This window comes from Paramormyrops kingsleyae, chromosome 13, assembly GCF_048594095.1.
Source record: "Paramormyrops kingsleyae isolate MSU_618 chromosome 13, PKINGS_0.4, whole genome shotgun sequence".
In the NCBI taxonomy this organism is placed as follows: Eukaryota; Metazoa; Chordata; class Actinopteri; order Osteoglossiformes; family Mormyridae; genus Paramormyrops; species Paramormyrops kingsleyae.
In genome coordinates, this window is record NC_132809.1 from 25,635,248 (window position 1) to 25,653,133 (window position 17,886).

General features: G+C 41.8%; 2 protein-coding genes across 2 annotated transcripts; one reads left to right on the forward strand and one right to left on the reverse strand.

Annotated features, from left to right (window-relative positions):
• Window positions 1-2,200: 2,200 nt before the first annotated feature.
• On the forward strand, window positions 2,201-4,385 carry LOC111858132 (ZP domain-containing protein-like). Its single transcript, XM_023839589.2, is given in 6 exon segments — window positions 2,201-2,204; window positions 2,822-2,997; window positions 3,094-3,196; window positions 3,199-3,493; window positions 3,960-4,056; window positions 4,131-4,385. Coding segments are annotated over 6 exon segments (930 nt in total).
• Window positions 4,386-6,582: 2,197 nt separating this feature from the next.
• On the reverse strand, window positions 6,583-17,257 carry LOC111858126 (dickkopf-related protein 3-like). The gene is made up of 7 exons (XM_023839581.2): window positions 16,839-17,257; window positions 16,407-16,532; window positions 15,711-15,791; window positions 11,404-11,496; window positions 10,661-10,805; window positions 10,154-10,310; window positions 6,583-9,625 (listed from the first exon to the last, which is right to left on the reverse strand). The coding sequence occupies exons 1-7, from the start codon at window positions 16,995-16,997 to the stop codon at window positions 9,535-9,537; spliced, it is 852 nt and encodes a 283-aa protein (XP_023695349.1). The 5' UTR covers window positions 16,998-17,257; the 3' UTR covers window positions 6,583-9,534.
• Window positions 17,258-17,886: the final 629 nt, after the last annotated feature.

Genomic DNA, 17,886 nt, shown 5'->3' on the forward strand with positions numbered 1-17,886 from the left:
CTACACACAGACCACGGTACCACCATTTTGGAATCAGGCCTCCTCCCCAACCAGTCTGCCCTATAATTACATGCCATCTTTTATTGCCTGGCAACAAAATTCATCAGTCCCTGCTCACACCAGTAACACCAGCCAAGCTAAAACAGCGCGGTGGTGGCAGCATCCGTTTACCACTAGCACAACATCAACCGCTGCTCTAGCAACAGCTCCACTGAGCAAGATTCCTCTCCAGTTTATCGTACAGGTTATGTATATTACTAGCATCTAATTCCATAACTATGTTGCTACTTCATTGTGCTAACAATGACTTTTTCCCTTATTTTTTCAGTTAACTCAGCAGTTCCTTCCTGTACCGAAGGAGAATATATTCCGCAGTTTTTGTATCCAACTCCCAGAAATGGAGAATATCTCAGAGCTTCTGTGGCTCAGGACCTGGAGTTCAGAATCAATGCTACTGCAATATATGCAGAGTAGGTCAATTATCTTATTAGAAACTCTTCAGTACTTCAGTTGTACTGGTCAGTGGAGATTGACTGTAGAGGAAAAAATAAGAAAATGTATGTTCCTTCATAAAGCACTTAATTTAAAGAAAAGCAAGCCTAACTCAAGTAGGAACATTCTCACTGCATATTTCCAGAGTTGGGGGGTTCACAAACTTCCCGGGTTGAGGATTTGGCTCCTCCCCCTTGTGTGAGTGGGTGGAGTCTGCATGTTTCTCCCCATGATGGGGGCCATTCCCTCCTAGTTTTCTGGCCTCCCTCTGCAGTCCAAAAACATGGGGATTGGTGAGATAACCCGCAGTGCATAATTGTGTGTGGTTTTGAAAATATTACATGGGTCCAAATGTTGTCAAAATGTGATAAATATCCGTTATTTTGACCTTGTGAGGACATTATCGCGGTCCCCTCAAGAGGAAACTAAATTTTATAAAACCCTGTGAATGCAATCAAAAAACTAAAAATGCCAAAATTCTTGTGTTTTGTTTTGTTGCTTATGGTTAAGGGTTGGGCTGGGTAGCCATTGTTGAGGGTAGGACTTTTCCCACAGAAATGAATGTAGAGTCCCCACAAACATATGAATACAAATGTATGTGTGTGTGTGTGTGTGTGTGTGTGTGTGTGCGTGAGCCCTGCTATGACCTGGCATTGTGCCCAAAGTGTTATCCAGGCTTCCATGGAAAAGCTCCAGGTCTGCCTTGACCAGTGGAGGTTAGCAGTTAAACAAGATGATCTTTTCTTATTTAGAGCTCACAGGTTTCAATCTGATGATCAACTCCATCACTATGGGGAAAGCCATTTATCCAGTAGTTTCCATTCTGTAGTGAAGTCTGGTGTTTTCAAACAGAACTGCAGATCTTCAAAATAGTACTTGACCAAATTTATTGTGGCCTCAGGTACCTAGAAGAACAGGAATGCCATCCACTAAAGCGGATGTATCCTTAGTTAGGTGTATTAATAAACCTTGTAGATCTCTTCCTGGATTTGCTGCCATATGACACTTGTATTTTCTAGGGATCCTGAGAAACTGCCTATATGTTTTTGAAATGATCGATTACATTTGTTTGAATTAAATCTGTTTCAGGTAGCATGAGAGCCTCCGTTCCACTACAATTATCTTTTCTTCCACATTCAGAAGACTGATGACATGATTTGACGAAACTGTTCAGTGATACAGGGATTTTTTTCCTTTGGAATTTGCACGCTCCCTGCTCTCTGCCATACTCTTTGGATGATTTGGGTTTTTTTTCCATACAGAGAAATTTCTGGATGTCATGGGTATTTATATACACAGGATGCCACACCATTTGGGTCACGAGTAGATGCTGATGTTGCCTGCTTCTTTACTTTTTTCACCTTATTCAGCTTGGGAGGGCTGTGGTCAAATTGATGTTGTAGGGATGAGATGCGTGGAATGTCTGCAGAGACAAGGATCAATTCATGTCTTAAATGTAGATCTTTTTCAAATATTCTTTTTTTGTGAAAAGGCTTTCCACAAATTTGCAAAGATCTTCGTAGAATGTAGATCTTGTTTTCTCCTTCCTTTTTGCACAGGGTAAGAAACATACTTATTAGTGGCTCACTGAATATCACAAGGCAGGTCAGCTTTCATGACAACATTGTTGAGGCCGTCGTTAAATGGACTCCCACGGAAAATGACCTTGGAGACCATGTTCCCATCTGCTTCATTGCAGAGGGCGAGTATGGGTGAGTCTCCATACACTGAACGTAATCCTGTCTTCACAAGAATGAAATAGGCACATGTTTGCTCAGGTTATCATCTTCTGTAAAAAAAAAATGTCTTTATGTTTTACAGCAGTGATTCTCAGGGACCCACAGGGAGACCACATTTTTGCTCCCTCCTGGGAGGGAGCAAAAATGTGGGCTGTCTGGCAGGGAGCGAAAACATGGACCAGCTGTGGGTCCCTGAGGACTGGATTAGGAAACACTGTTTTACAGAATTGAGCAAGTCGAGAACAATATCTGAATTAATTTATTATGATCTTGTAACCTACCCAGGTACAACACAGCCTATGACTCGGAGATGAGATGCATCATTGTGACTGTTGGACAAAAGTTTGGTTAGTATTTTTTTTATTTATCTCATTTGAAATATGGCACCACCTAAAGAAGATAAAAGCAGTTTGATTCTATTGCTAGGATTAATATTACTTATATATTTATATAGATTAGTACTTATTACATAGAGCCATTATGTAATAAGATTTATATTAATCACCTGGTTTCATTCACACATTAACAGTTCTTACCTTGCCAATCTTAAGAGCAGGAGTACAAATTGCTCTTTGTACTTTATACTGCAGGTGAGGCTTATGTGATTTGCAATGAAGCAATGATGACTGTTGAGGTAGAGAAGTCCTCCCTCCCAGGAATTCATGAGGACCATTTGCATCTGAAGGATCCATCCTGCACTTTGACCTCCAATGGCACGCATCTGATTAGCACAGTATCACTCAACACCTGTGGCACAGAGATGGAGGTGAAGTTCGGCCTTTGATTTTTTTTCCATTTTCAAAACTTGGTGTGGTACTATGGTTGTGGAACATTCAGCCAGCATATCTGGTTATTGTTACAGGAGGACAATGAAAACATGATTTTCAAAAATGAAATAGTATCCTTTGAGAATGGTCTTGGTGTCATAACAAGGAAAAACGAAGTGAGGATTGGCTTCTCGTGCGTCTACCTGCATAAGGCAACGTTTCTTTTGAATTCAGAGCCCACAAGCTTCCCTATGTGTTCACGGAGAAGGGCTTTGGCACATTCACCTATCAGTTTGAGTTCTTCCGGAGCAGTCTCTTCAGCAGTATAGTGGATCCCAAAACCTACCCAGTGGAGGTGAACCTGGACCAGATGATCTACATGGAAATATTAGCAACCACTACCCTCCCCAACACTCAACTTTTTGTGGAGACTTGCAAAGCCACTCCATATGACGACCCCAACTACCCTACTTTCTACAGCATCATTGAGAATGGGTAGGAAATTTCTGAATTGGACAGACCCAAAAGTAAAAATCCAGACCAAGATTTTGTTTCAACCAACTACTTGAGTATAAAAAGCCACAGTCACAGACACTAATGGCCAATTGAAGCCTCAGGGAACCACTTTCTGTATTTTCTGACCCCACTAGATGGTGCTGTCTGTTAAAAAAAAAAGGACTCAAAGCATGCGGCAATGCAAGCCAAGAGCGCCATCTGGTGGGGGCAAGAAATACACCACATGGTTCACGAGGCTTCATTTGGCCATCACTATTCAGAGTACTCAACTGGTTGGTTGAAACAAAATCTTGGTCTGGATTTTTACTTTCTGGACCTGAACTGTCTACCTCTGGGAGATTTAGATGGTGACAATGAACCTAGGTGACTTATTAAAAAAAGGAAAAATATTTTGAGTATAGATTAATTTATGTCTTTCTGATAATAATGATTATTAATTTCCCAGGTGTGCTGTTGATGACACAGTTGCGGTGTATCAAAGCAGGCAGACGGAATATAGATTTGGAATGAAAGCTTTCAAATTCGTTGGGCTTCATGATGAGGTAACTCTAAGAACTTGATCATATGACTTTTTCAAGTTGGGTCAGTGTCCTGTAACGTCTCTCATTGGTTGTAGGTCTTCATCAGTTGCTCTGTCATGCTGTGCCGTGCTGGATATCCTGCCACAAGGTGTTTTCGAGGGTGTGTTAATGGTACAAACGCCTCTATTAGTCACCACCACCGCAAGAGAGCTGCAATCGCAGAGACCTCAAGGCAGCACATTTCCCAGGGGCCTTTGCGCCTCAAGAGAAACTCGTTTGCTACAGGTATGAATAGTGTAATGCAAAATATCCAAGATAAAAACACTAAATACATTAAATTCGCAAATTGATATTTTTAATTGATCCATCGATACTATTCAAGATTTTGCAGATTGTTTGTCTTTTAACTTTCTGAACAATACAGTATTCAGTGGGAAACAAAGCTAGTGTACAGTCGTTGCCAAAAGTTTTGGCAGTGACACAAATTTTTTGTTTTGCTTCATCATTTTTAGATTTTTTTTTACGTTTTCATGGTATACTGAAGAACAGTAAACATTTAATAAATTTCAAAGACTTATGTTATTGGTAAATACATCAATTCTGTGCAAAGAGTCAATATTTACAGTGTCTATATTTATGTCTTCTACATAAATTCTGCAGTTCGCTTTAGTTTGCTGGATATCAGCTTCTGAGCCAAATCCTGACTGATAGAGATCTATTCTTGCCTTGTTAGAGCTCAGAGTTGATCACAGTTTGTGGGCTTCTTCTGGTCCACCCACTTTTTGAGGATTGACTAAATTGAATAAAGAATGGCACCAAAACATCATCCAAGAGCAACTTCTCCCAATGATCCAGGCGCAATTCGGTGGTGATCTGTGTATTTCCCAGCATTACGGAGCACCAGGTCACAAAGCAAGAGTGATAACGATGTGGCTCAGAGATCTTAACATTGAAATTTTGGATCTGTGGCCAGGAAACTCCCCAGATCTTAATCCCATTGAAAAGCTGTGGTCAATCCTTAAAAAGTGGGTGGACAAGCTGAAGTCGACAAATTGTAATCAACTCTGAGCACTATAACAAGGCAAGAACAGATTGCGCTTTGCAAAACACAAAATTTGTGTCACAGCCAAAATGTTTGGCCATGACTGTATATGAAATATAAATTTATATAGCTATTGATATAGCTTTGCTTTATCAATTTTATTATATTGTTTGGTCTTTCCATCATGCACTGCTCTTTGTGGTGCCTGTGAAATACACCATATAAATTAAATTTACTTTTTACTTGATGAAGGCCATCAAAAGAAGGAACTTTACAGCTTGGATTGCTAAAAACACCACCTTCTCTGAAAGCCATTACTAATTTCTGTGAAAACCATTGCTGTTTACACAAAAGCAAGAGGGAGTGGAAGTTTAAAAATAGACACCCATAGCCGATACATGCTGCAGATCAACACCAGAGGTAGGCTATGCATTTACATTGACTGAATGATGATGTGAACAAGAACTTCTGGTAAGACTTACCTTAATGGCATGTTTTTCGTAATTTATACACCACCTCATAATGCATTATAATGCATTCATAAAGCATTATAAACATGGCTATAAATATTTATCAAAAGGCATAACACATTATAGCCATGTTTACTATCCATTATGACTGCCTTATGAAGCTTTCATCTATAGTGCACTACAGATACGTTTATAATGCAGCACAAAGCATCCTTAATGCTTAAGCCTACCATTATAATGCGTTGTAAAGGTATCTATAGTGCATTATAGATCAGAGCTTCATAAAGCCTTCATAATGCATAATTCACATGGGTATAATGTGTTATACCTCTTGATAAATATTTATAGTCATGTTTATAATGCTTTATGAATGCAATATTATTTGTTATAAATGTGTTTATAAGTTATTAAAAACATGGCCTTAAGTAATGTGTTACCGAACACTTCCTTGTGGGACCTATTCTGTAGAGGGGAGACTTCTTGTGGCTACAGCGGAATGTGTGGCAGTTAGGGACATGTAGCAGGGAACGTGTGGTGCCCTTAGAGGATGTTATTTATACGCGTGGTGCCCTTAGAAGACGGTATTTATATGCGTGGTGCCCTTAGAGGACTTTATTTATACGCGTGGTGATAAATATTTATAGTCATGTTTATAATGCAGAGGTAGGCTTTGCATCACCTCAGCTACATCCACAATGAGCAACTCCAGACATATGCCAAGAAAAGTGAAATATTTCCGCTCTGTAAGCTTGAAACATGTGTGAACAACATTAGGGACCAGATAGCACATAATTAAATTTTCTGTATGATAAAAATGTGGTTAGAAGCCCTTAAGTTACCAAGATATTCATTATTAAGCTTTAAGTTGAATCTGGGCAGTTCTTTTGTCAATACAGAAAGAATAGTGCTTAATGTTAAAATTACTGAAGACCAAACATTTACCTCTGTTAAAAATGCATCTAAAGTTGTTTTTCTTCATCTGTTGAATACAGCTATATGAAAGAAAACTGGTACAGAATTCTAATAGAACAGAAATGCAGAAACATGTATGTTTATTTACTTAGCAGATGCATTTGTCTAAAGCTACATACAGGTGTGCAGACTCTGAGGTCATGGTGCAGAGGCAGCCAGCATCCCTGGAGCAGCTGGCCTTAGGGGCTTCATCCAACTGCTTGTTGGCCACAGGATTTGAACCCACAACCATTTGGACACAGAAACAGACCTGAACCCTCTGAACAACACACTGCCCCAGTACTCACCCACTACTAGCCCAGTACTCATGATGGGCCAGCAAACTTATACATTTATAACATGCCACTTCTCACCTTTAAAGCCTTAAATGTGCTGTGATTTTAAGGATCCTCCTTATGTCCATTACAAGACACTGATTGGTTTCATCATCAAACTAAATGAACATCAGCAAACGTTCCTAAGCAGCATTCCTGCCTTACAGAATAACTCACACTGGTACCTGAAAGCCTTTGGACAGTGTTAAGCGTGAACCTAGAGAAACACACTCACTGTAAACACCCTGTTCAAACTATTTCAAGAAGGAGGAAGACGAAGAAAAGCAGAAGGTGACAACACAGCCTGCAGTCACCTGACCTCGGAGGTGTTCCGGGGGGGTCAGGGTGGTCCGAGGGGGGTCAGGGCTACACAGACAGCTCATGCAGCTCTTTTGCGTGCAATTCTCCAGCAGCATTAGAGTAAATTTAGCCAAAAAATATCTTCACTGAATTTTTATCTAAGATTTAGCCAGTTTTTTATTAGAATTTAGAATTTTAGTGATCAGTGGTCATTGTCAACACACCACAGCACACAGTGCGCAACAACGAAATGTGTCCTCTGACCCATATGTGACTTTCGTGACATAGCAGGGGGCAGCTAATTCAGCACCCGGGGAGCAGTGCTTGGGGACGGTACCTTGCTCAGAGTACCTCAGTGGTGACTTGCTGGTGGGGGATTCGAACCTGCAATCTTTCAATTACAAGTGCGCTACCCTAACCATCAAGCCACCACTGCCCTTATTAAAGTACATTATTAGACAGCATGTGTTAATCATTTAATATACTGCCTGGCCAAAAAAGCGTCACGTACTTTAATAATAAATCCCCATGGAGAAACTCTCTTTATACCCCCCCCCAACTTGCTTTCAGGAGGTGAGAGCAAGCTGGCTGCAAAGGGCATAGCATCACCCAGGGAGTTAGGAGTAAAGGGCCTTACTTAAGGACCCAGAGCGATGCCAGGGCTGGGTTTGACCCAACAACCTTCAGACTTGCGGTACAGAGGTTTAGCCCCCCCAAGCCACACTAACATTGTACTGGACCGCCTTTAGCTTTGATTATGGTGCACATCCAATCACAGTCAATGCATGGTTTCCATGTACTTATGCAACATCTCAATATTTTTTTTTTCATCCAGATTTGTATTAATTTTTCATCAAGATCTTGTATTGATGATAGATGAGTTGAACCACTCTGTAAACTCTTCTTCAGCACATCTTAAAAGACTTTCGGTGGAGTTAAGGTCGAGACTCAGCTCAGTAGATTCAGGTACTCGCTTAATTGCTGCATAATGATGCTGGGCTGTAATAATGATCCAGTCATTGGCTCTTAAGTACTTAATTTAAATTCAAACAGTGACCTTTTTTTGACCAGGCAGAGTATTTTTCCTTAATAAATTACCAATCTTTGCTTTGTTTTCTGCCTCTGATAGGGTCTAAACTGTGTTATAAAAGTGGGTCTAATAGTGTTCAGAAGTTAGACTCAAAAGTGTTCAGTCGGGAATAAAAACTGACCTCTTTTAATTTACATGTTTTGTTGTACTTTAACTTAGGTTATGTTCTCCTGGTCTATTCCACATACAGCTGGTTAATTTTCGTTGACCCCGACTGTCAGGGTAACATTCAGCCCCATTCCCCTACCTCCCATCCATGCCATCTGGCCAAGAGCTGACAGATTATCTATTATCTGGCCTGATCGGGTGCCTTGAGCACAGCTCCCCGTTTTACCAAGCCCCAGTCTGCCAACCCAGGGCTTTGAACCCTTCACCTTAAACACAGACAAAGCACCTGAACCTACTGAATCTTTTCTGACCTGGATGTTTCTCCCAGTCATTGATATTTGGTGTTATCATCATCAAAGAGAACATCCAGACAGATACAGAGCACTGCAGCCACTGTAACACGGGTCACAGACCTGCATGGAGGTGAGGGAGCAGGGCGCAGTCCCCATACACACCTGCGGGGACACGGGGAGGGAACTTGGCAGCCCTGCTGTACGGCTTTCTGCCAAAACTGGCGCTACAACCTTAGCATCAGCCAGTGAAATGTTACACAAGCACTAAAAACTGCAGCCTCTTCACTCACATGCAGAAGAACATTCAATTAAACATACATACATATTCTCTAATACCTGCGTCTGCCAGGAAACTTCACTTAACGCTTTTAACTAATTTTTTTTTTTACTTTCAAAGGCCATTTGAACCTGAGACTCTTTTATTTGACAGATTATACAGAGTTTAAGCAGCAAATGTTATTTATCTAAACTACCAGTGTGAATTACCTACCATACTAACCAGCCATGCGGCTCTGGGGGTTGGGTTCTGTTTTGGGTCGGAAGCTGCGATTAAAACTCAGGAACTCACAGGAAGCGCAAAGCAGAGGCTGAAGTTTCAGCACATATAGGCCGACACCCGTGTGGTGCACAGGGACGCCACATCATTCTGTGTACATTGTGTCTTAAGCTTTTATCCAAAGCAACACACTGTTTTACCTGTTTATACAGCAGGATATTTTCCTGGAGAGAGACAGGAATTCACATGCTTTGCTGTTGGATGAATAATAGATAATACTTAAACCAGTTAACTGAGGTCATCAGCCACTTAAAGGTGTGCAGAAATTACAGCCGTGTGGACCTGCTTGGCATGGAGGACGACAAGATTTGTATGGGAAACACAGAGAGGTGCGTCCCATCGGCAGGATTGGCATCAGATGATGTAATCTATCTCGGCGTAGAGGGATTCGGTCAGGTCTTCTTCACTGGAGGAGTTTTGGTGTTGGATGCACACAGAGCCTTGACTGTCAGACCGGGAAAGAAAGAGAGGTCTCCTCGTGAACATCTGTCTGGAGATTCAATCTGCCAAACCTCTAAAGGCTTCACTTTACGTGTAACTTCATGTCGAAGAACAGAAACCTATGAGTCTGTTATGCTCAATAGAAGCAACTGGAAGCTCCATATAATGCCATATTCTCCTACTACTACAGGCTGCTCTTTGTGATAAACTGCTGTGGACCCTAGAGAGAAGGTTACAGGTCCACTGGAGCAGAGTCACAATTTGTTAATGTTACTCACTGCTCACACTGTCACAAATGCTACCGCCACCTGGTTTCTGTAATAATTAACAAGATTCAAAGCAGTACTTTTGAGATTTATGTGCATGATATCTGCTGTCTCAGAAGATTTGTAGGAGATTTATGCAGCTTTTCAAGAATCCCCAAAAGTCATATTTGTCAGCTTCATTTTCAATGAAGAAGGAACCTCTAAATCCCAGTTTGACGATGTTTCCGAATTTACTCTACAAATGCTACAGAGAGGGAGCATCTCACCCACGGGACTGACACCACAGGCCAGCTGCACAGGGGCACTGATCCAAGGGACCTTCTCCCGCCGAGATCCAATTCAACTGCGCCACCAAGTGGTTGGAGTGAGTATGACAGTGCTGTTGCTCCAGAAGCCGGCCCATGCACACGGGGAGCAGGAGGCCTGTGAGGGGTGTTAAGAGCCATTATAGGGGAACATTCTGGAAACTCTAAGCTACTACATCCTTGTGCTCCAGGCTGGGATCACATTCCATGATTTACATCTTAAGTCTCTTACTTTTGGTAGATGCAATCAGATTGAAATTGCACCCTCTATTGGTTAACTTACTGTACTGAAATTGCAACATCTTTATGTACTTTGATTAAATAGAAAAAAGTTGGATTTATTTCTATGAGACAAAAATGTTTCATGATGAATGTGTATTATTATTTTGTAGCTTTGTTAGTATAATGTTAAGTCTGCATTCACTTCTCCAGACACTCTCAGTCAATCTCAGAGGAGACGACCTCTACCTTCATGATATGCACAGCAGAGCTCAGCACTGCAGTTACTCTGGTATTGACAGATGCTGCCTGCTGTGCCCTTGGTGGCATTTTCAGTGCACTGGCCCCACACACACAGCTGGGCACCACAACACTCTTCATCTTTGGTGCAGGTCTGAAACATAAAGACAGGAACTCAACGATACACAAACACAGAGATACAGATACAGAGAGAGACACAGAGATACAGAGAGAAACAGAGAAGTACAGAAATATGGAGAGAAACACAGAGATACAGGATGATAAAAGGCACACACAGGAATACACACACACACAATCACAGACATTAAGAAATAAACATTCACCTACAAAAACACTTGCACCTCCAAGGAACGGCTCAACACCCATGAATTCCTTTACTAACCTGATGCATATTTAAATTCCCATAATGTTCTAATGTTGCACTTCTGGTCTTAGTTACTCAGTTAGGTACTTGTGCTATTTGCCTCACTTGTATGTCACTTTGGACAAAATATGTAAAATGTAAACATGAATATAACAAACCACAAACACACACATACAGAACACTGCCACTAAATGTCTCCTAAGTCACGCCAGAGAGTTGACATTTTATACCATGGTACTGAACACACTGAACACTATTGCTAGTGCCGCATTCTCTGCGTGTCCCATGCAGTCTGCAGCACTCAAAATGAATCTGGGACAGCTTTTCACGCAACACGTATCTATGCACTGCATGATGCAGCTCTCACCGCCTGCGCAGTCTTGCAGGGCAGGCATTGGGATCGCAGCATCTTGTAGAGACAGTAGCAGTCAGTTCCACAATCTTCATCCACCCGGCACTCCTGCGGAGAGTCAGCTCTTACGGAAGGTTCTGGCAAGCCTATACAGCACACCCATCTCACCCATATACCAGGCTGACATCTCAGAGCTCTTTTTAACAGAAATGAATATAGGATGGAATTCCTGAGGGACCGAATGATTGTAGGATAAAGCATTTCTGGTATTACTTTGACAGGGCACAAATAATATAGTATGCTATTACTTATGTATTAATTACCCATGAACTAAGTCTTAGTTACAAACCGATCTCAGGTTAATTCATCATTAATGAATCGTGACGCATATTTTTTCTCAATTTGCAAGTATATCTGTTAATTCTACAACCCTTTGTGAACTATTAAAGGAACTACTGAAGGAACAAGTACAAGTAACACAAGTACTGTAGTCATGTTTGTTCATCATCAATGAATTATGATGCATCTTTTATCTCAAGTAGCAACTATTTTTGTTCATGATTTGTACTTCAACTGAGTTATTACTAAGCATGTGTGCACTGTCAAGTAAAGTGTTACGGTATTTCAATGAATGAATGACAGTGAGGCAGTATTATGCAACATGAAAGGATCTGAGGTGGAGTATTTCCAGCATGAAATGACTAAGTTGCTATATTTCCAGCATGGAATGAGTGTAAGTTGGTATATTTCCAGCATGGAATGAGTGTAAGTTGGTATATTTCCAGCATGGAATGAGTGTAAGTTGGTATATTTCCAGCATGGAATGAGTGTAAGTTGGTATATTTCCAGCATGGAATGAGTGTAAGTTGGTATATTTCCAGCATGGAATGAGTGTAAGTTGGTATATTTCCAGCATGGAATGAGTGTAAGTTGGTATATTTCCAGCATGGAATGAGTGAGGGTGAATGTGATCGTCTGCGCCATTGACGCCTGCGTTCCTTGCACTAGATTACATTACAAACGCAGCTTGGACTCTCTGGCATATAAAGTGCTGGAACAGGCTTTAGATCAGAACTGAATCCTGGCGAGAGGTAAAGTAGCCGCCCAACAGTCAGAGCTCCCATGACCTCACACACTCAGCCGCAGGACCTGCAGTCTCGTCATCTCTCAAAGTCCTCGGCATTCAGGGGAAACCTGCCCTGGGAGTATTTACCAGCATTTTAGTGTCATGGAGACAAGAAACTCACAAGTGAAGATCCCAATGCAGTTTATTTCCATCCATTCACTGTGTGTGTTCCTATTTATCCTATGTAGGGTCACAGGGGGTCCACAGCCTCTCCCCAAAAGCTACAAGGCAGGGAATAACCCAGGACACGGTGCCAAACCATCACACGCAGACTTACCCACTATTTACTCACACCTACCAGCAATTCGGCAACTTCAATCAGCCTCTGCATGTTTTTTGACTGCAGGGGAGGAAGCTGGAGTACCTGAGGAAACCCCACAACAAGACGGGGAAAACATGCTAACTCTACACACATGGAGCCATGTGGCCACTCGAACCCTGGTCCCAGAGATGTCAGACATCTGCACTAACCACTGCACCACTGCACCACCCCGAGTCATCAGCCAGGCGCAGGAAGATCAGATACTAACAAGGTGTTGGAGAAAATCCAGGTCATAGAGCAAGGAGACAAGTAAAGGGTCAAACAGAAGAGACCCGAGAAGAGAAACTAACACTCAGCCCACAGCATAAGAGAGACAGGACTTACTAACAAGGTGACAGTCCCAAGGGTTTAAGTATCCTAGCAGGTAATGTGGCACAGGTGCGTACACTCAGGAACCAGCAGAGACCAGTTTAGTACTGGAGCTAGAGGGACTGCAGGCCAGTCTGTGTGGGTGAGGCTGAGTTCTGTAACATCATGACATCTAGGCTTCTCACTCTGCTGATAATTCATTGTCTATATGTAGTTCTGTTCATGCAGAACATCACGTTTGTAACTTCACTAGACATTTGCTGTAGTGATTTTCTGGGTTCTGTGCTTCTCTCTTTCTTAGGTATTTTTTCTTCCAGCCCTGTACCAGATTTAGGACTCAGCGATCCGTCCTGCACACTTCCTGATTCCGACCCAAAATTTAGACGCACCCCAGATTCCTAAGTCAGGCTTCTGCACTGCTTATTTGCTATCAATTTACTCATTACTATAACATATCAATTTTCTCTCATTTTAAAAATTAGTTTATTAAATTTGTTGAACTTCATTGTCTAAATTGTCAATTTTGCCTCTGGGGTAGTTAATCAGTTTTATTATATTACCATTTATTTCTGTAATAAAAGTATTTCACCCAATCCAAAAATGAAGCAAAAAAATATAAAATATACAAATCGTACAGCTTCATCATTTAATGTGAGTTACATGCAACGAAAAACATTTTCAGCTAGTTCTCTGTTATTCAACCTTTAAACTGTTACAGTAATGACATTTTTGGGTACTTATTTGGGGAAAATGGTTTAACAAAACATTAAATCAGAGCAGCAAATTTCTTAATTGTAATATACCTAATGTGATGTTAAAACAAACATGCAGTGTAGTAATTTTTTTTCATAGTATTTTTTTTTTATATAAATTCTCAGGTTTATGAAAATGACCTTGGCGTTTCCATGACAACTATGTGACAGTGTGAGCAGATTTTGGTTGTAAAGTCAGAGCGTGAGCTCAAGCCAAAAACCTAATTCCTGCTCACACAGTCTGCATTGCACCATGGGCACTGAAAATATGTGTCCTGCATAATAAGACAAGACAAAAACTGCTTAGCTTTTGATGAGGAGAAAAAATAGAGTAAGAATCTGATAAACAAACGCCATGGAGACGATCCAGAATGAAATGATAAAGAAGTGAAGGTATTTCTGAAGATACTGGGGAGCTAAAAGGACATCGACTGAGCTCCAGTCTCCTGAAGTTAAGAGGCAGATCTATCAGAGCTGTACACACAGAAATATCTTCAGGTCATCACCAGATTTGGACGACATAGCCTGAACAGTCCTCTGGGATTGAACTGGGGATTAAATACTGGTCTCCATTGTGGAACCCAGCCACAGAATCAGCCTCCTTGCCCACCCACAACTGAGTCATGGTCCTTCAGCAGGCCAATCACAGGAGACACACCTACCCTTTCAGGGTACACCAAAACCTCGAAGAGTAAGACTGATTAGCTTAACATGATACAATGATCCTCAGCAGGACATTTGGGATGAAGATGGATAGATGGGTGATCAAGGAGGTTGAATTTGTAGGTATGTTAACTGTAGAGTAAATGCCTTCTTTTCAGGCTGTGGGCAACTCAGCTCTGCCTGTGTGAAGTGTATATGTTCCCTCTGTGTCTATGTGGAGTCTGCATGTTCCCTCTGTGTCTATGTGGAGTCTGCATGTTCCCTCTGTGTCTATGTGGAGTCTGCATGTTCTCCCTGTGTCTATGTGGAGTCTGCATGTTCTCCATGTGTCTATGTGGAGTCTACATGTTCTCCCTGTGTCTATGTGGAGTCTGCATGTTCTCCCTGTGTCTGTGTGGAGTCTGCATGTTCTCCATGTGTCTATGTGGAGTCTACATGTTCTCCCTGTGTCTATGTGGAGTCTGCATGTTCTCCCTGTGTCTGTGTGGAGTCTGCATGTTCTCCATATGTCTGTGTGGAGTCTACATGTTCTCCCTGTGTCTATGTGGAGTCTGCATGTTCTCCATGTGTCTATGTGGAGTCTGCATGTTCTCCCTGTGTCTATGTGGAGTCTGCATGTTCTCCTTGTGTCTATGTGGAGTCTGCATGTTCTCCCTGTGTCTATGTGGAGTCTGCATGTTCTCCCTGTGTCTGTGTGGAGTCTGCATGTTCTCCTTGTGTCTATGTGGAGTCTGCATGTTCTCCCCCCTGTCTTGTGGATTTTCTTTGGGAACTTTAATTTCTTCCCGCAATCCAAAGACCTGCAGTTAGGTTAAGTGATGCTTCTGTAGTGTGTGACTGTGTGTTTGTGTTCCCTGCGAGAAGCTGCACCCTGTCCAGAGTGGACCTGCACCTTAAGTCCTGTGCTGTCTGGGAAAGACTGAGGGCCCCCATGGTGCTGAGCAGCATAAGAGGCTGGAAGATGAATTCATGGACCAGCCATGTACAATAAAATTAAGCCAGAACAACTGCATGCTTAAAGCATCTCTGACCTAACAATGTTGTCCCTTTCAGGCTGCACCACATGATGCTCTCAACTTCCAATGATCTCAGATGATCCCAGCTTCAGATGATCTCAGCTTCAGAGCACCATGTGCCCAATCATACTCACATGGTGGATGACATTTCTGTGCAGGGTGGCCTGGGTGACGTTTCTGGGGCCATCTGCAGTGTCTATCCTATTGTCCATCACCTAGAGACAAACAAGAGCTGTGGTCACAAAGGATCCATGCCTTTTCTGAAGACATGTATAGATTTATTTAAACGTAGATACCACACACACACACACACACACACACACAGACCTGTACTCAAATCTTTGTGGGAACTCTCCATTCATTGCTATGGGCAAATCCCTTATCCCAGCAATAAAAACCTTAACCCCTACCGAGCCCTAACCTTAACTGTAATTAACAAACCAAAGTACAAGACCTTTGGCATTTTAAGTACAGTTGCAGATTTTTATAAAAATAAATTTTGTCTTGTGGGGACCAAAAAAAATGGGTCCCACAGCATCAAAGTAACAGGTTTGTATCACATTATGGGGACATTTGGTCCCCACAATGCAATGTATATCTGACCCACACGCACACACATACAGTATATATACACAAACACACTCATATACCTCACATGCCTGTATACCGTCAAATGTAAAAACGTGCATTCCCACATACATAATACATGACACTTAAACTCACTGAAGCCATCATACTGCCGTACACACAGGAACATGCTTAATACATACTGAGAATGATGGCTTCAGTGAGTTTATGGCCTCATCTAACCCAGCAGCTCTTCTCTGTACCTTGTCAAACTTCTCCATAGTGTGAATCGAAAGATTTCCAACTCTGCTGTCAGAAACACTTTCATTGCGGTAACTAGGTGGGAGGTCCTGCGAGTATCGTATCGATTTGGCGCTGGCATTGTCAATCTGCGCGGCAAGAATTCAGGCAGATATCCTTATGCAGCTCACACATTTACAGACAGCGTCAGTCAGTTAAAGCAACAAAGCTTCAATTTTTGCATTCGGGGTTAAAAGCATTATAGAACATTTAATAATTAATTAATTTAATTTTTTAATTTTTAATTTTGAAGCTTTTCATTATGTGTAATTATTTAAACTAAACATGAGGACATTGAAACGCTATTGTTGCATTGAAATCCTAATGGGAAGCATCTAAAACATGTATTGTTTGAAAGAAGATGACTCACTTAAGCAATATGAGTCCTGAATTACCTGTTTGGCTGGCTCTTCCAGTCTATGTGGAGGGTCCTCAGTCAGCCTCTGCACCTCCCGAAACACGCCGGCGCTGGATGGCGCAGGGAAGCCGCGAGCCGGCAGGAGAGCCGGGATCAGCGCGGCCAGATGCGCCAGACTTACTGCGGCAGCGGGCATCCTGCAGAAAAGCCCGAGATGCGGCGTGCAACACCCCGGAGAAGAATGAGCTGTTAGGGGAAAGACAGAAGTGCTACAGAAGTGCAGTTCTGAAAGCAAGTTTTAGGATATTACAGGAAAATATTAAGATTACACCCATGCACACTCAGAGTTCTTCTATAATATATAATAAATCGCATTTGCGAGGGATGACGGGGCGGCTGATGAAATGATCGCTCCAGCCGCGCTGCCCGTGTATCCCTGGGAAGAGGGACAATTTAACCTTAGTGTGAAGGGCGCATCGCGACGCAGCGACCGCATTATTCATAGGGGGCGGGGGCTGGGGTCAATGAAATATTTAATCGAGTAACCGCTTATGTCTGTTCAGTTTTTGGAGACTTACATTTGTTCCCTTATTTCATCCTATTTCACCGTAACTTACTGTAACATAGAAGGAAATTCTAGTAGCCCAGTAAGATTTTCAGTCAATTGTATGTGAATCAGAAGTATATTGGGGGAAAAGATCCACGAACAGTTAAAACGGCTATAAACCGTTTAAACCGTGACTCATCGCTGCGAAGCAAAACTATCCGGTTCTATTATTAGTAAACGTCTCCCTCTGCTGGTTAAATTAAGCTTCATGGGTCTTATTCTTCACCAAAGATATAGATCAAATCCTGTACGTGGTTCATAAGACCATACTTCACGACACATATTAACTCATTTTACCTATCACTAGATATGAAAGAATAGACTCCATTGCATTGTTTGGAAACTTAATTATTGTGAATGCCTTTAACACATTACACTGGGCACCCCAATAGCATCTGCATAACACTGCATATTATCTCCATATTTTTGTTGGTTCTACCAATGGGCGTGGCATCCACGTGACCTTTTAATTTACTGC